Source organism: Acomys minous (genome assembly GCF_964271855.1).
Source record: "Acomys minous genome assembly, chromosome: 15".
Lineage (NCBI taxonomy): Eukaryota > Metazoa > Chordata > Mammalia > Rodentia > Muridae > Acomys > Acomys minous.
In genome coordinates this window covers 48,076,955-48,096,605 of record NC_140497.1, presented here as the reverse complement: position 1 = coordinate 48,096,605, position 19,651 = coordinate 48,076,955, and the positions used below count along the sequence as shown (strand labels likewise).

Here is a 19,651-nt window from a genome sequence, read left to right as displayed (position 1 = left end):
TGCTGCCTTGTTCAGTTCAGGGTTAAATGACCACTTCTAAAGTCACTAGGAAATCATTTCCTTATGATGATCCCACATCATATATTACTTATTCTAAATCAGTGTGTATGCTTTTTACCTGTTGACCACTTTAATTCTCTCAAAAGGATAGAGGAAAAATTGCATATGCTCATATTCATGTATGTATAAATAAAGAACAGTTTTCTGACTTCAACATTGCAGTTAAGCTTGCAGACATAACTCAGAGACAGTGAATGGCTCTTGCTTCTAACATCCATAGCTGTGCTTGGAAGTGATGTAGATAAACTGTATAAATTATTCTTGGCACTAAACAGTTTTTCTTTGTCTTACATACAAAGCAAAAAACAAGTACTTTTACCACAAATATATATATATTCTCATAGGACCTTGCATCACCTACTATCATTATTTTGAGTATCTGTCACCAATTTTAATTATTACAATATGTTTTAGCACAGTGAAAGTGAATAAGTATTAAACTTTATAATTCTGTAGTTTTATTTATTTAATGCGCCCATGGCTTGAGAGTAATTTAAAATTATCTACAGTAAGTAAAGCATTCTATTCTTGTTACATAGTTAACAAGGTTTCTTTACATATTTTTATCCACTAGCAAGTTTTCCTTGGTGCCATTTCATCAGAACTGGATCCATTAAACTAGTATGCTCAGTTTTAAATGATTGATTCTATAACATGAAATTTAGCAATATATCACTGTCTCTGTGTCATATTTCATAAAACCTTGAATTTTGTGCTGACAATAATGTTGATGGATATGCTCAATGGGTCCTAGAAGGAACCAAGATTTGTACCAAAATTTATTCGTAAGACCTAAAGCAAATATATATATATATATATATATATATATATATATATATATAGAGAGAGAGAGAGAGAGAGAGAGAGTTTATAGTAAAAACAAAACATGAGGTATCAAAATTAATAAAGAAAATTTTAATAGAAAACTAAAAAATTTTAAAGAAGTTAACTAATACTGGGCATAATGGTAAATGACTATCTATAATGCCAGTTTGGAGGAAGCTGAGACAGGATGGCCAGCCTAGGACACATATCAAGATCCTGACTCAAAAAAAAACCAGCTCGAGGCATAAGGTTACTGTGTTGTTTAAATTCTAATTTTCTGTCTAAATGTTGTGCAAACTCTGCTCCCAAATTGTCCCTCTGTTATGTCAATAAGGCAGCTTACAGCCAATTGATGACTGGGAAAGAGAATAGGGCAGGACTTCCTGCCAGCCAGGGGGAGGAGTTAGGGATTGAGGCAAGGGGAGAAGGTGAAGGAAGTTGAAGAATGAGCTGGAGCTGAGGAAAGCTACAAAAGTGCAAGTATCTCTGAGATGTTTGCTGGGAGTAAGACAAAATAGCTTAGAGGGTTAAGAACAGATTTACATTGCTCAGATTGTGTTGTGAAGCCTTGTATTATAAGAGTCTCAATTATTTGTGTGATAGCCAAAACAAAAAATAAGCTAAAAACAAGGAAACACAGTTGTATAAAATTAATTTTAACAATTGGCACCCAAAATAGGGCTCAAACCCAGGACCTTCTGTTTGTAAAGCAGATGTAATAACCACTACCCTACGGGCAGTTCCTCTTCCAGTGGACGAACATCACCTGTTCTCTCACAACTCTGTTTTTAGCAGAAAAACACCACATACCCTAACACAAGTCTGTTTCACATCCCACACTTGTGATAAAAATAAAAGCATAGCTAATACACTACAAACAATCAGAACAACAAAAAGTTGAGTAAGGGGCTAGAGAGATGGCTCAGAGGTTAAGAGCAATATCTGCTCTTCCAAAGGTCATGAGTTCAGTTCCCAGGAACTACAAGGTAGCTCCCAACCATCTATAATGAGATCTGGTACCCTTTTCTGGTGTGTAGGTGTACATGCAAGCAGAACACTGCATACATAGTAATAAATAAATAAGCCATTTTTAAAGTTAAACTAGAAAATGTTATTATTTAAATAAATCATATGATTTTGAGAAATGAATGAGTACCCAAAGTAATACTAAACATGAGACCACAACAATAAAGTGTATATAGTTTCCTCTACCTTAAAGGAAGGGGCCTAACATAAAATACTTCACAAAGTTAAATATCTTACAGAAAGAATATTGCAGGCAGCTTCCCCATTTTGCTTAGCTTCTCAACAAGACATGGAAAGAAGTCCAGCATCCGCCCTGGGTAGTCATGGAAACTAGGACTCAGTTTCTTCAGCACCATCCTGGCCTGTGGCAGTGAATGGAAAGCATTTGTATGGGATTGTGCACAGTAAAGAAAGGAATGGCCATTCTGACTAGAATATTTTCAGAGTTGTCTAATCTTTGCTTGTGTCTTTCTTTGAAATGTAATACTATAAGAATATACCAGAGGATTATGGTAAACATCAGACTACTATAGACCACATGCTTGATAACAGGCTTCCAGTGTACTGTACACACACACACACACACACACACACACACATACACACACACACACATACATACACACACACCAGCAATTGTTGAGATAACATGAAACCAGCAGGAAAACGATTGTTCAGTCAGTGGTGCTATCTCCATGGTAGCAGAAGGAAGGAGTCCTCTTCATGCTGCATAGGAAAGGATACTCAAGTCTGCCTAAGAGGTTTTGAATGACAAGATAACCAAAGGAAAATGTAACTTAACTGTATTGTGTTTCCAAATGAAATAAAAACAAATCAAAGTATAAAATGGGGGAGGGGAGGTCACATGAGAAAAATATAATGTATGTGGTTCTCAAGTTACAGGTCTCAACCCCTTAGGGAGGTATTTATTAAATAATCTGCATACCAGATATTTACATTTTCATTCATAACATTAGCAAAATTACAGTTATATACTTTGGTTTCTCTTTAGATCACAAAATTACAGTTATGCATACCAATGAAATATCTTTATGATTAGGGGTCACCACTACATGAGTAACTGAATTAAAAGGTTGCAGCATTGGGAAGGTCACCACCCCCCAAAAAAAATCAGAAATCTCAATTTCTATGTTAAATTAAAACTATACGCTTAATCAAAATAAATTTGTAAGAGTATAGTTCCAGGAGAAGATTTTAGTATTTCAATAGTTCAATCAACTTAAAATAAATTTAAAATCACGAAGACTGCTGCAAACCAGAGTCTCAAGATATGACAGGGACACCAAACACATGAGCTCACAGCAACTGTGGATACTTGCAAAAAACAGCTTTATATGAGATCAAGCCCTAAATAATATCATGCATGAGTGAGGAGGGGCTCACAAAGTCTCGCCTCTACCTGAGGAGTTCTTGCCAAACAATGGCTGCTATGGGAGGGAAAAGTCAGTGTTCTTCACTTATAGGCTGCCCAGGTTCCAGGGGATAGCTCCCAACCCAGGCACACACTGGCAGCCCTGTATGGAATCAGTGGGTTTGGGAAAGAGCACATGAAGTTGGAAAAAGAAAATGGCAGGAGGGATATGGAAAGCATTGGAGCAGGATTGGGAAGCGGATTCGAAAACACATGACATGAAAGTACATAAATCATGAAACTAAGAAAGAATAAAGGTAAAAATTTGTTTCAGCTACTTGAGTCCCATCTCTACGCTGCCCTCCAAAATTCAATAATCCCAAACATGAACCCTGTGCTCTCTCTTGTCGCTCATCAACCCCACGAGGACCTGGTAGCAACTTGCCTATGTTTTAAAGGTACATTGAAGAAGAGATTCTAAAAAATTAATTTTCTTTCTTCCTTTTTCTTGTTCTATCTCAGAATCGCTATACATCAAAGTCAAATTTAGACTCCTGGAAGTTTATGGGAGTGACCTTAGATGAGACTCCTGGCAGCAGGGGATATGGACCTTAAAACAGCCACCTCCTATAGCCAGGTGGGACTTCCGCTAGAGGGAGGGAGGCACCAAACCACCCATAAAACTTTCAACTCAGATTCTGTCTTGCCTTCAAGAACTGTGTTGGGGAGAGAGGGGTAAAGCTGGAACAGAGATTGAGGGAATGGCAAACCAGTGACTGGCCTAGCTTGAAACCCATCCCATGACATAGAGCAGCTTCTGTCACTGCTAATGATACTCTGCTATGCTTGCAAACAGAAGTCTAGTATAACTGTCTTCTGAGAGGTTTCCTCCAGCAGCTGATGGAAACAGATGCAGAGACACATAGCCAAACAATAGGCTGAGCTGAGAAGTGTTGGAGAGGAGTGGGAAGAAGGACAGAGGGAGCCACGGTGTGTGGGAAGGGGGGGGTGTCAAGGACACCACAATAAAACCTACAGAATAATCTAACCTGGGCTCATGGGGCTCACAGAGACTAAACCACCAACCAAAGAGCTTGCACAGGCTCAAACTAGAGCCCCCTACACATATGTAGCAGATGTGTAGCTTGGTCATCTTGTGGGTCTCCTAACAATGGGAGTAGGGGCTGTCTCTGTCTGTTGCCTGCCTCTGGATCCCTTCTCCTATCTGGCCTGCCTTGTCTGCTGTTAGTAGAAAAAGATATGCCTAGTCCTGCTGCAACGTGAGCTGCCAGAGTGGGTTGATATCCCTTGGGGACCTGCTGAGAAGAAGGAGAGGAGGGAGTGAGGGAAGGAGGCATGAGGATGGGGCTGGGAGGAAAGGAAGGAGAGGGATAGGGTCAGGCTGGAAAGTGGTTAAATAAATAAATAAATAAGAAAATCTAAAATAAAAATTGAAAACTGCAAAGGAAAGAAATGGTATTATTGATTAAGCCATACAATTCAAAAAAAATTAGAGTGCTATGTCCAAAATGTGTGAAATTACCTCCTCCTCATTTCCATTTTTAATCCAATTCCTGAATTCTTCCTTTAGACTTTTTTCATATTCTCTAGCATCCGACTTTTTAATGACTATTTTATCCTTAAAGTGAGTAAAGTTCTCTGGACACAGGTTCTGGAAAAGAAAGACAGATATTTCAATTATAGTTTCCATGGACAGTTTGATACACTCTTATGGTCAGAGACTTCTCATATCTCCTCATATCTTCTGGCATATAAAACTATTTGTGAACTCTTCAAAGGCAAACAGTCAGAGCATGTAGGCCTCTGACGAAATCAAACAGCACTCAGGACACAAAGAGCAATGCATCATGGGAAGAGTATGAGAACTAGGAACCCAGGCTACAGTAGGAGAGCCAGATACCACAGTGTCTGGAAAGGAGGTAGAAGGGATGTTTTCAGGAATTGATATAAAACACCATTTCTAGCCCATTTAACTGAGAAAGCAGGAGGCGATTTCTTTTCAGGAACTGTCAGCTAATCTTCCCCCCCTGCCCCCCCTTTTTTTTTCATTTTTCGAAACAGAGTTTCTCTGTGTATCCTTGGCTGTCCTAGACTCACTTTGTAGACCAAGCTGGCCTCGAACTCACAGTGACCTGCCTGCCTCTGCCACCCAAGTGCTGGGATTAAAGGCATGTGCCACCACCTGCCCGGCTCACCTAATCATTTTAAATCACCAAATGCAAGGATAGAAATGGCAACAGTATGTTTCAGAATAGCAAAGGTGGGTTCTATCAAAAAGGTATAAATGCCATGAGACTCTTTACCTGAGCCTGGGGCCATCTCTCCCAGACCTGACACATAGTGTCATATAGCTGGATGCTTTCTCGGGGTGACAAGGTGAGATCAGAAGGAAATCCATACTTTTCAATCTATGATTAAAATAAAACCAAACTTATTAATATTTTATTTTATCTATAGGATATAAACGCCTATAAGAAATGGTTACTTTGAGCATGAAAAGATGGGAAATTGGTTAAGATTGCCTTGAGAATATTGTCTTTTAAAAAGAATTTTTTAAATTATGTGTATGTGGGGGAGGACTCTGTCCCTCAGGTGCCAAAAGAGGCCCATAGGCCCCCTGTATAGGCTGCTGTGAACCACCTGCTGAGAACACTGGGAAATGAAATCAGGTTCTCTGCAGGGTCCCTTTACTGCAGAGACATTTCTCTGCCCCCCAAACCCCATTACTAGCCTTCTTTCTCTTTTTAATTATTGCTTAAGAGTGGCTACTTTTTTAGCCAAACTATAACGAAACAAACTGAGTCCAAGATCCCTCATAAGTTCTATAACACAAAGCTTCTGTTTGGGTCACAGACTTGTGGTTTCCTGTGTCTCTTAACCCCTTTACACCGGCCTCAGTTTCTTCACTTCAGAAATAGAAAAATTAGTTCTGTCTGTGGCACTAAGTTGTTGTGAGAAATAAATTAGATAACGGATATAAGTCTTGGCCAAATTCTGGAACACCATTGGTGCATGATCACTAGGGTTTATGAATTAATAAGTTCATACTTTATAACGTTTAAGGAATTAGATAATGATTTTAAAGGAAGTAATTAACAATTCTGTAGTCCAAGCTGGGTTACAATCTAGTTGTTTCCCACTACGAACTGGTAAACGGCTAAAACCTGAATCAATCCGGCCAGAGAACAAAGAGAAGTAACAGTTAATCACGAAATGGTGGTATATGCTGTCCTTACATCATTTTGTAAACGTAGGCGTCCCTAGTGTACCACAGGTCACATTAACAACCAATCTGTGCTGAGCAAGGAATGGCAGTTCCTTCAAGCCTTTCCTGGGGCTGACAGCCCCTGAGACAGCAGCAGCTGTGTCGGGGTGACATGATAATTCATGGCAAAGATCAAAAAAGGCTGCAGTTTGCCAGGAACAGAACATAAATGGCTGAGGACAATCCCTCATTGGGGATCCCTTGCTTCTGTTAGGTTAAGGCCAGGTTATTTGCCCTCTACCATCTCTTCCCTTTGGAAATCTTTTTTTTTTTTTTCTGATATAGTCATGAAGGAAACAACCAGGTAGATCAGGTAGATGACTCTTTTTTATATGTTGCTATAGTTTATCATATTTTGGGATTTTTTTTAAAGCCACTCAGCTCTTTTATTTAATCCAAGTATAATAAACAGAGCTTAGAATTATTTGCTCATGCGGAAGTTCCATTCACTTCTATTCTTCTACTTTAGGAAACAGCCTATATAAATACATGTTATGCGAGTGATTTTTAAAAATTCGTTTAACAATACTTAAGGCTAGCATTTACTCTATATCCTTGCTACCTAGTTCTAAAGATCATACAAGAGCATGTGGCCTTTGCAAAAGTCACATAGGATCGGGCACACTGCAGCTACTCTATTGCTTTCCAGGTACTCCATTAATAGCTACAAATAGGAGAGCGAAGGTACTTGGAGCAAGCACCAAACCAGGATACTTGAAGTTGTTTAAAGGTAACCTGCCTTGATCACTTTACAAAAACACGTAATTTGTAAAGTACTATGCTGTTTTTTAAAGATACTGGATAAAGTTGTAAATGTCTGACAGCATATAGCTATAAAAAAGGAGTGGGAAGACCAGGAAGGAAAAAAAGGAAAAAGAAGAAAAGAGAGGGAGGAAACAAAAGGATTTCTTTATTAATGATATTTTATCATCTCTATTCTTAATATAAGTGAAGGCACAAAATTTCTTCCATATTTCAATTGAATTTTGGGTTTGAATTGGTCCATTATCACCAGCAAAAGAAGCTTTCTTCACACACTAGAAAACTGGTTTTACTAGAAAAACTCCATTTCAGATTCATTTCAATTGTTTTTAGAAGACATTGCAACATACAGCCAAATACTATCATGTAGTGCTCACTCATTGATATATATGATAGACAAATCCTTCACCTATTCATATTTATGATAGACAAGTCTTTCACTCATTCATCTATATGTTGGACAAATCTTTCCAATCAACATGGAGTCAATCAACAGGTCTGAGATTATGGCTGGTCTGAACCATTTACTTAGTGCTGTAGTAGTGAGTTAGTTGTCTGAAGAGATGGCTCAAAGGTTAAGAACACTGACCGCTCATCCAAAGGTCCTGAATTCAATACTCAGCAACCACAAGGTGGCTCACAACCATATTTAATGAGATCTTGTGCCCTCTTCTGGTGTGCAAGCGTATATGCAGGCAGAATACTGTATAAATAATAAATAGATCTTTTTAAAAAAAAAATTGTAGTAGGACCTCCATTATACAATTGTTGTGGTGCTTAAAAGAGATGAAGTGTGTGAAATCTTTTTAAAACACAATTCTAGTCAGCTATCTTTTAAAAACAGCCAGTAAGCAATGGTATTCACACAATGCATTAGTAGCTGGAAGCACATGATATCCGTCCTGAGGTGGTTATTTCAGAACACTAAAAGGCACATGGGTGAAGGTTCAGTGATGATCTGACTTTACTGGCACATGAACACAAAGTGCTATGGAGAAGTTTATATAACAGTTGAGAAGGACACAGGATTCTTTTAAAAAGCTTCACATTATGAGAGGTGCAAAAGAAAAATGAAGATCTAGGTATTAGCATTGGCATTTGGGATGAGCATGAAGGCCTCCAACCAAAACACATTCAATAAACACAATGTAAAACAAGCTCCTGGATCCTTAGTTGTCACAGGCTGTATACTTGGCCATTTTTAAAGAAGTCCAATAAAGTCATTTAAAGAACAGAACTATAATTAAGGGGCGATTATTATAGTACAATAATGTAGAATATACTTCATTTTTTTTTCAGGTTTTTGGAAGGAAGAGAAAAGAATGGCTATCATTTTGATGGCCAGTGGCAGTTTAAATGAGCCCTCCAAGGGAGTGGAAGGAGAAAAGAAGAGAGGTATATGCAGGAGGTATTTAAGAAATTATCCCCATTAACCATTCCACAGGCCCTGGTGCTGTTGTTTCAAGGTATCTGTCGAGTCATGACTTGACTGTTATGGTGAAGGAAAGCATCTGCTCCTGGCTTAAGATCATACACATTAATCATGTCCTCATGCATGAATCTCAGCCACAGAAAGATGTAGCTACAATGAAAGGATAAGTTAAAGCCTGTCCTTGACACTTCATTAGCGGTGCAGTAGTGAGCTAGTTTAGAGAGAAAGGCAGACATAGGTGATTAACAAAAGGAAGGGGAGAAAAATGGGCAAAAGAATGTCCCCAACATAACAAAGTCATCAAGTTAAAATATTGAGTAGTTTTTAAGCTTTGAAGGTCCTGAGAACATCATGAACTGGAGAAACTAAGGCAGCTAGAACACGGCTGTTCACGTTAAAAATCAAAGTTGTGGTCCTTCCTCTGCATTCCAGCATCAGCCTTCACATTGACATTCTGAACATCTATAAGCCAGACAGTGCTGCTACCTGGAACAGCTGTGGCAAAGGTGGCTACTTACATGATCTATGGTTAGGGCAGCACAAGGGTGAAAATGGTCAAAGCAAACATCGTCCTCTCTCACAGAACACAAATACTTCTCCAGATCATTGTATCTCTCTTCATAGAGCACTGAAAAGGGATATTCCAAATTACCAGAAATGTAATTAGAATAAATTTTAAGGCAAATAACCAAGCCAAAGTCGACAAAAATGCCACACAAATACACAGAGCACACATACCAAGTCTAACTTTGTATGACTGTCTGGCTTGCACTCGGTCTTTGTGGTAACTGCCACGGGAGCCAGCACTTCTTTTGGAAAAAGTTCTTTCTTCCATGGCACTGTCTACTTGTTTCCAATACCTCTTTACTGACTGGAGCCACCTTAGAAAGACAGACATATTATCTATGATTTTAATCATCAGTGCCCCCCAGTGGTTCATGTTTGAGTGCATGGTCCCAGCCTTTGGTATGATTTTGAAAGCTGAGGAGCTATTGGAAGCTGGGAACTGAATAGCGGAAGTCAGTCTCTAGCAATGGGACTTTAAAGCATACTTAACAACCAACATCAGCTACTGCAGAAGTTACATCCGCTACTGTTTCTTACCTAGTGTGCTCTGCTTCCTGTCTGTTGCCATGTGAGCAAGCTGCCACCTGAGGCTTCCACTCCTCTCCTTGACTTCCACCTATGATGAGCCAAAATCTTTCTAAAACCATGAATCTAAATGAAGGTATACCTCTCTAACGGTATTTTTTGATCATGTCGACACAAAAGTAACTCATACACAATTTAAATAGAAACTAGAAATGATTTACATGAAAGGAAATAATTAAACTAATTGCTACTTATTTAATTAAATAATTAGAAGGAAATTATTGTAGGTCTTAAAATTTTCTCATAAGAGAATTACTCCTAGAGCCACACAACCTGAAATAAAATTCTGGCCTCCTTACTATTAATTCTGATCCTGAATGAATCATTTAATATTTCCGTGTTTTGCCTTTCATGTTTAAAAATCAATATAATAGTAAAAGTATTGTGTCTAATGATAACAATGGAAGTAGTGGTGCATGAAATCTTGATTATATTTAAAATAAATTACTATATGCAAGGTACATAGAAAGGAGTGTAATATGTCATGGATCTTACAGAATATGTTGTTATCTGTAGTCAATGGTCAAGCCCAGTGACAAGAAGATGTGTGGTTTTCAACTAATAAAGGTTTGCTCTCTTTCCAGTACATCATCAAAATGTGGATCTTGGAATCTATGGCTGAATGTTTTTGTTTTTGTTTTTTTAGTAAAGGGAGGGGCGAAAAGAAAAGGAATATACAGCTCTCGTTTGATTTTTTTGAGTTATAACATGATACTTGCTATTCAACTGCATATCTGACCAAGACTTATCAGAAAGAACCAAACAGACAGTAACTTAGAGATTCAGGGATTGCATTCAGTTAGCCAGAAATTTAGGTAACTCAAAAATCCATAAAAGATGTATGAAATTCAGCCTTTCAAAATAGATAAACTTTCCATCCAAAATGGAATCGAATTCATACTCGGTGAGGTGCTGAGGGTTGCTTATGGTAGCTGAAAGGGCCAAAAAGGGACAGCGGATCATGACCAGGAGATGCTCCCAGATTTCTGCTCCAATTTCTCCACCAAGACAATGAACCTATAAAAGAAAGGAATGGTTTCAATTGACAGGTTAGTTTTAAGAATGGCAAATTTTAAATGACAAATGTAATCTTAAATTGACCATAAGTGTTTTCCATCACCTTTAATGGAAGCTTAAATAAGGATTGGGGAGAATCCAGACGTAGGACATATTTGGTTGAATTTCCCTTAATATCTTAACCAACCACTTGTGACTCCTTTTGATTCGCTTTCAAAGCTTTCTTTCAGACCTATGTGTTCCTTGCCATGTCTACTGACAATCAAACCAGCAGCACATCTCAGTCACAATTCAGTGACTATTGTCCTAACTGGACAGCTACATTCTTGACGTCACACACAAAATGACGTGCTTCAAATATAAGCCTTATCTAGCCACAACACTAGTCAGTGTCTTCCCATTCCTTGTGGAATAAATTTAAGCATTTAGTGGGATACATAATGCTTGGCATATTTGGCCATTGCTGCTGGTCCAGCTTCACGTAAGGTCACTCAACCCACCTTACTACCACCCATACACATCAGCCATTTCTTTGTTCCTCAGCACACACCTCCCACCATACAGCTTTCACAAGGATGCCTCTCTTGTACACAATATTCTTACCAATAAAATGCAAAGCCAGAAAATATAACCATGGCCTATTAATCTGTGAAGTTTATCTTGGTGTTGCTATTTTTAAAAGATTTGCTGACCATCTCTTCTGGAGTAAGTGGTCCTCCAGCCTGCCTTCTGCCATGGTTGCAATTTCGATTGACATTCTTGGTCTTCACTGTAAGCACTAGTGTCAGTTTATAAGCATTTGTGTCCTCTGGTTTAAATTACCTTTGTCACTTAATCTGTACCTTCAAATCTGGATTATTCTAGCATTGTCACAATGCTTGGTTCTAAGGTGGCATTTCTCCGAGGAGACTGAGTAAATGAATGCACGACCAAATTAAATTAGATACAAGAAAGATTCTTGAATATGATATTAAGTAAGCAGGTTAAATTTGACACATTGAAGATATCAGCTAGGGAGTTTTACACTCATGTTTAAAGGGATGTTTAGATATGTATTTTTTCTTCTGCCTGTATGACTTTGCCTTGGTCAGATAACATACCACTCTGTTAAATATTGACTATAAGATCTGCAATGTGTAACATTTTTACCTGACTCTGGCAGAATATATATTAGCTTTCAAAGCCTTTAGTGGTTGCCTTCATATAAAATGGCACAACTGAGGTATACAGTGTTATATCACTTCAAAAGCTGGAATCCAAGCTACAACTTAGTGTTTTAAGTTGCCTTGTATTTTTAATATTTTAAATTTTTATATATATTGAATGTTTTACATACATGAGTGTACAGCCTTGCATTACTTAAATGAGACTGTGCAAAACTCGCAGGATACAAAATATACAGGTTAACTAAAAATAAACATAATAAATGAGTATCAAACAAAATTTTTTAAAAATGCTGCTTGTTTGGTAATTTCAAGTTTGTATCATGGAGGTGTAGAAGAACTTGTCCTATCTCTTACCAACTGCAAAACTCTTGGGAGTGGGGCCCTGCCCCTTGACTGCACAGCAGGGTAGAAACTTCCATAGTTGTAGAGGTTGCAGTAAGTCAGCCAGGGAGTGTGAGAGCAGGAGAACTGTCCTGCCCCCTCACCTGTTATAGAACTTGGGAAGGAGAGCCCTGCGATTTGCCTGGATAGCACAGTAGAGCCTTGACTGGTGTGGGTATGAATGAGCCAGCCTCAAGGACATGAGATGGGGAGAGCTGGCTCTGTCCCTTGCCAGCTGCAGCATTGGAGAGGCCATCCAGGATAGAGCAGGAGAGCTCACCCTGGTGGTGTGGGTGTGGGAGAGCTGTGAGGCTGAACAGGCCCAGATCCGGGGCTTTGAATTGGCCCACCCCAACACCGGTGAACTACTGTAGTGTATGAAGGAGACAGATACAAAACTACATGATCTGCATGACACATGAAGCAACAAGATATCCATGAAGAACCCAGAGAAGTTCCAGTGTCTATAGTGTGGCACAAGCCATAGGCCTATTCCTGAACATTTGCAGGCAAAAAAAAAGGGGGGGGGAGGGGGACAAAAGGACACACTGTGACACACTCCAACTTCCACAATAATTGTTTTGTCTTTTCAGGGTGGGTTGCAAGGGTGAAGGCAGGTATGAGGGGGTGGAAAGACAAGTGGAATTGGGGTTCACGATGTGAAGTTTACCAATAAAAAGTTTTTTTTAAACTTTCTTTGGGAATCAGATAGGATTTTGAATTTCTTGAGAATTTATCTAACTCTGTTCCCTCTACAACAGCATTCCCAATGAAGACCCGTTCCTCACATATCCAGAACGCTCAGCAATAAACACTATTGAGTCCCATCAGAAGGAGCAAGCCAGGAGGGTAATTGAGCTGGGGGATATGCTCAGAAGAAAACTGCCTTCCCAATCTGAACTCCACCCAAGGGACAGATGTCACAAAGCTGCAAAGACTTTCATACAAGTTTATAAACACTAAGAAGTTAGCCTGAGAAGTGATCAAACCTACCTCATCAAATATAACATATCTGATCCTCTTCACCCAGTGTTGGCGATGAGGAGCTAGTAGAAGAATTTCAAAGCAGGCAGGCACGGTAACAAGCACCTAAAAAGTAACAGTATTATGTGAAGTAATCCTTAGTATTCACACAGTTATAAAGCTTCATGATATTTTATTGCTCTGTCCCATGAAAATACAAGTTTCACACGGTTCAAACTGGTAAACACGTCACAAGGGTAAGGAGTCCTGAATGTGTCTTCTAATAATTAAGATTTAAGACTATTTCTAAGAATAGGTTGAATTACCTTTGTAATGTATTTATCAGTTTGAAATGTATGAAACTTCTGTTTTTATAGGACAAAAGAGTAAAATATAAATTTTGGAGTGCATATTCTTGTTTATGGACATTCCAACTGTGCCCAACTCTAAATTGAACAGCTATAATGACCTATTTCCAAACCCCTTTGGAAAGTGATTAGAAAAGGAGACGGGAAGAGCATGAAAGCCAGGGTAGAGTCCTGTGAACTGCTGTAGGCATGACGTTATTTTGTACGGTGGAAAGATCCAGATTCTGGTTTCTGTACCCCCTCAATATCTGGTTGCAATCCTTGTTCTGAGAGTCTCCTGCCTCAATGTTGTGTAAACACTACTTCCCAGTTGTACCCCGATATTCCAACAAAGCAGTTTACAGCCAATCACTGAGCAGGCAAGAGAACAGGGATGGACGTCCTGCCAGCCAGGGGAGAAGGAGATAGAAAGAAAAAGCAGAGATCCAGCCATGGGCAGAGTTCATGGCGACATCAGAAGAGAGCAGCTAAGCAGAGACAGCCATAAAATGCAAGTATCTCAGGAATTTTGGCAAACAGGGACTCAGACTAGCTTAGAGGGTAAATATAGAGTAATAACTGCTCAGTTGTTTTGCCATAAAACATATTAAATAAAATAATAGTCCAGTCTCAATTATTTGGGTGATGGCTGAATTAAAAGAGAAACTGCAATGTAACACCCATCTTCAAAATTACCACTAACAAACTGCCATCTTCTGAACAAGGCAGGGCAGTCCCGCTCATGAATTCACAGCAGCTGTGGTTATTTGTGCAAGATCTGCAGAAAATCAAACCAATTAAACTTCCAGCAAGAATGAGGAAACAGCTCCAAGACTCCACCCCAGCAGGGTAGTTCTTGGCCGTTGATAGCTGCTGGGGAAAGAATGTGAATGTAGGAGGGGTGTGGCTTAGAGGGAGAAATGGGAGTTAGAAGAAGAAAATGGAAGTGGGAAGATATGTTCATAAAACACCTCAGACATATAGGAAAGTATCAAAGAACAAACAAAAATGTGTTAACTAAATGAATATTTTGGAAAAGAAAAAGATACAAAAATCAAAGTCACTAATCTTAACCATATTGATTGTTTTCCAATACAACACTCACAGAATTTGTGTCCAAAGATGCTTCTTTGAAAGGCAATTCAGGCAGCGCATTAGCAAGTCTACCATATAATGTTCTAAAACCACGTGTTAAGTTTTTTTTTCATTTGATCCTAATTACTAACCTGAAAATTCAGTAAGAAAGAAACCTCTGACTTTATGAACATAGATTTATTTGCTACAATACAACATTTTTAACTAAATGAGTATCTTTAACAAGAGATAATAATTATGATTATATGTTGTTATTCACTAAGTTTTGTAGTTTGTAGTAAGAATCTTTAGATCATCTTTAATCTCATTGTAAAATAACATGATGAGTGAGCTATAAACCTAACAGTATTCAGACTGAAAGTCTGAATCAAAATGAAAGTGTCCTTACAAAATATGAGTACTATTTTTCACGTTTGTTACAATGACACACAACAATATTTTCTCTGAAGCACTTTTGTTCTTCACAAATTAAAGGGAATTATTTTTCCAGGCCTTGTGAAGATGTTAGATCTGTAGTCAAAAGATAAAACACTGTTATCTAACTTAATAAGAAGTTATTAAATAGCACGTCAAACCTGACAGTTGAGGGCATCGTGACGGTAGTCCCTCGTGAAAACACCACACAGAACTTCACCAGCTGGCAGAATTTTGGTATAACGACTTTGAACAGTTGCTGCCACTTGGTTAACAAGAGCCTGGTTGACAAGGACACAGATGTGTTACTTACATAATAGAGTGTACATCATCAAATTTTAATGGAATGCTGGGAGATGTCAAAAACTGTTCTGCTATGAATGCAGAAATTTTAATAAGGCCTTCCCCCTACCCACTCCACATGAACAGGCTTTCTCTTTGAGCAACTGGACTATAAATCTGAACTTCTTTGATTAGCAACAATCTCAAGTAAAACAGAAGTGGAAAGTACTCTTCTGAAAGTAAAATAGCAAAAATGTCCTTTATAACAGAAAAATTAACATGCATAGCACAACAACCGAATGATCGCCACTTATAATCTTAGTCTATCATAGAAGAAAGTTCAACTAGATTTGTATCTCATATTTTAGAACCTCTCCCCCGATGTCAGAAGTTTGAATACATATATGATTTTGTACATTCTCACTTAGGCCCATCAGGTAGTGTGGTCAGTGGACTCTAAACTTTCAAGCATCCATTTCATGCTTTATAACCCCCAAGTGTAAACATAATAGAGATGAAAATGTAAAATTTATAATATAACCATGATATTATTTAAAAGTGACATTTCAGTTGTTTTAACTTATCTGAACACACAACCCCCTTGTGCTGGCTAGTTTTGTGCCAACTTGACCTAAAGCTTAAGTCATTTGGGAGGAGGAAACTTCAACTGCGAAAATGTTTCTTTCAGATTAGCCTATGGTGCACTTTCATAATTAACAATTGATGTGGGCCAGACACAGCTCACTGTGGACAGTGTTATCCTAGTCTAATGGTCCTGGATGCTATAACAAAGCAGAATGAGCAAGCCATAAGGGAGCTAGCCAGTATCTAATACTTCTTCATTGCCTCTGCATCAATTCCTACTTCTAGGTTCCTACCCAGGGTGACTTCCTACCCTGATTCCCTCAGTGGTGGACTGTGTTGTGGAAGTTTAAACTGAAGTAAACCCTTTGCTTCCCAAGTTTATTTTGTGTGATCATGGTATTTTATCACAGCAATAGGAACACTAAGGAATAATCCCAAATGAAAACATGGATAGTTGTGATTGCACAGATATTTTAACATTATCATTGGAATAAATAAACCTAATAAGCTAGAGTAAAAAACCTGATCCATGAATGTATAGTTCATTCTTGTTCAGAAAAAGATGTATTATGCATTGCACAAATTTTGATGAATTAGTAAAAAGGTTATTATAAAAGTAGGCAAATATATCCTCAAGCAGATCTTGAACAAAGAAATATCACAGACCAAAAGTCATGCATAATAATATAACCCAAATCACTAATCATAGAAATGCGTGTCTAAATACAAACAGATTCTTACCTCTGAGTGTAATAAAAAAAATTGAATAGCAGCAGGAACAATGAGAAAAAATTGAGATTCCACCTCACTCAGAATGGTTATATCAAGAACACAAATGTTAACATTCTGGGAAAATATGTGAAAATGGAACCCTTAATCACTACTGGTGAGAGTGTAAACTGTTATATCCATTATAGAAATCATTATTGAGGTTTCACAAAATACTAAAAACCAACCAACAACAACAACAACAAAAACCTACCTCATAACTGAGCTGTATCACTCCTGAATATGTACACAAAGGTCTTACTACAGGGGTACTTGCACATCCATGTTCATATTTTCACTATTAGGATAGCTAGGAAATGGAAACAGCCTCAACACTCATAAACACATTAGTAGATGAAGAAAATGTGTCACAAATACACAATTCTATTCAACTATTAAAAAAAAGAAAACATGTTCACATAAAAATGGATGGAGCTGGGAACTGTCATAAGCAAGATAATAAAGACTCAGAAAGAAAATTACCACATATTTTCTCCTATATTTTCTCAAAATTTTAGTTTTATGCATATGCTGTATATCTATGTATATATGTATATGTATATGTATAATTATATATGTAAAATACATGTTTATTTATGTGGGTGAGAATGAGTACAGTTCCCCATCTAGAAAGGAGATCATGAGAGGGGAAATAGGTCATGAAGGGAGGAAAGGAAAAAGAGTAATGGAATATATGTGACATAATATAAGTTAATAGAAATATATGGAAGGGGGGCTACCAGAGAACAAAGGAAGTAGTATTGAGGGACTATAGCACAGGAGACTGTAATGGTAAAGGAGGGTCAAAAAAAATCGAACACCACACATGAACACTCTCTTATGTACCCCATTGCTTTGTACACTAATATATAACTAGTGAAAATAAGTAAAGAAAACTAGATCTATCACATGGCTAATATTTCTGATTATGTTCTAGAATGAAGAAAAATATCACATTCACTAAACCCCTACCTTTGTTGGTGCAACATACACAACCACGCCTTCATCACTCTCCTTCAGCACCTTCTCCATGCAGTAGTAGGAAGCATAAGTTTTGCCAGAGGATGTTGGGGCAACAATGACTGCAGACTCATAGTTATCCACCACATCCAGGAGCTCCCTCTGCAGGGGTGACAGCATGGTTTGTATCATTCAAATAAGCCATGTTACTGAGACAGACAGCTCAGTCTGTTTCCATCATGATTTTTGTGAGTCACAGTAATAGAGAAGCTTGCAGACACACAGAAAAATTAAATGTAGAATCTGATGAACTACTCGTTCTCTCAAAGGATGCCATTTTCTCTTTTGCCTTTGAGAGACAGGAGATGAGTTTGATGTGTGAAAATAGAGTATAAGAAATAAAAAGAACTTCACAGATAAGGGAGACTAATCAGGAAAAATAAGGAGCCATTGAGGAGGGCACTGAATCAAATGTGTGTATTCTAGAAATATGATCAAAGTACACAACATACTTGGAAGAAAAGACCACAATTAAATCTGGTTTTGTGCAATTAATATATAATAATACAAACTCTGGTGCCTCATATTTGACCATGACCCCTGGAGGTGGAGACCTGGTGGCACTCAGAGGAAGGATAGCAGAATACCAAGAAGAGACTTGATACCCTATAAGCATACACAGGGGGAGGAAATCTCCCTCAGGAACAATCATAAGGGAGGGGAATAAGGGGAAAATGAGGGAGGGAAGATGGGAGGATACAAAGGATGGGATAACCATTGAGATGTAACAAGAATAAATTAATAAAAAAATTTTTAAAAAGATAAATCAGTCAAACATAGTGTCAGATTAAGATATTATTAGGAAGATAGTTTTGAATAGTTACAAGTCCAGAGTGTCTTTGAGAATACAATTGTTGGAACCAGCCAACCCATATTTTTTGGCAATAAGCAAATGGATGAAAAGCTGAAATTGGTGGAAAAGAGTCTTCATTTTGCTTGTTACCCTCTATGGAGGACTATGTGGGGGCGTCATCTCAAACTCTGAGATTCTATTAATCAAGAATCGAGATGATGATTAGTCAAAAGAATGGAAGACCTTTGTGAAGTACAGAAGATACAAACTACTCCCAAATATCAACCTGCCTTCCTTGTGAATCTAGTCTTCCTCACTTGCTTCAGAGTGAGAATGGCATGAAGGAATTAGAAGATGCATGGAAGGCAGGATATATTTTAACTGTCTTGTGTTGAAACTCTAGAAATGGAAAAGTAAGTAAACATCTTTACCTTAAAGCTAGGCTGCCTCAAGTTTCTCATAACACTAGTGAAAAATAGCCCACACAATCTGAAATGAATGGGACAACTAGTCAGACTGAACCTAAAAATTGCATTTCTTTAAGTAAATAATGCTGAAATTATCAGCTTTTTGCATTTTATATATATATATATGTGTGTGTGTGTGTGTGTGTGTGTGTGTGTGTGTGTGTGTGTCTGTGTGTGTGTGTGTGTGTCTGTGTGTGTATGTACATATGTATGTATGTATATGGAAGTTTGTGGTTTCTTTGAAGACTCAGTTGTGTCATATGAGTGTGTGTTTTTTGTTTGGTCCCAAGTGTGGGATGTGGGAGTGTTTTTCCACCACATAAGACAGACTCTTTGCCTTTGTTAGCTAAAAAGTGAGAAATTAGGCTAATGAGTAGGCACATGATGTGTTGCTAGAAGCTGTCTCATGAGAGGGACATGGTTTTTGCCAGCTGAAAA

The 19,651-nt window shown here is 38.1% G+C and overlaps 1 protein-coding gene across 1 annotated transcript in view; it reads right to left on the bottom strand.

Annotated features, from left to right (window-relative positions):
- The window catches only part of DDX60 (DExD/H-box helicase 60), a 103,109-nt gene that overhangs the window by 39,858 nt on the left and 43,600 nt on the right, over nucleotides 1–19,651 (bottom strand). The window contains exons 16-24 of the mRNA XM_084759688.1: nucleotides 17,906–18,055; nucleotides 15,460–15,579; nucleotides 13,473–13,568; nucleotides 10,817–10,932; nucleotides 9,502–9,644; nucleotides 9,282–9,391; nucleotides 5,608–5,712; nucleotides 4,827–4,955; nucleotides 2,149–2,273 (exon numbers count right to left, since the gene is read on the bottom strand). Coding sequence (XP_084615814.1) covers nucleotides 2,149–2,273; nucleotides 4,827–4,955; nucleotides 5,608–5,712; nucleotides 9,282–9,391; nucleotides 9,502–9,644; nucleotides 10,817–10,932; nucleotides 13,473–13,568; nucleotides 15,460–15,579; nucleotides 17,906–18,055 — 1,094 coding nt within the window. The remainder of the gene's footprint in view (nucleotides 1–2,148; nucleotides 2,274–4,826; nucleotides 4,956–5,607; nucleotides 5,713–9,281; nucleotides 9,392–9,501; nucleotides 9,645–10,816; nucleotides 10,933–13,472; nucleotides 13,569–15,459; nucleotides 15,580–17,905; nucleotides 18,056–19,651) is intronic.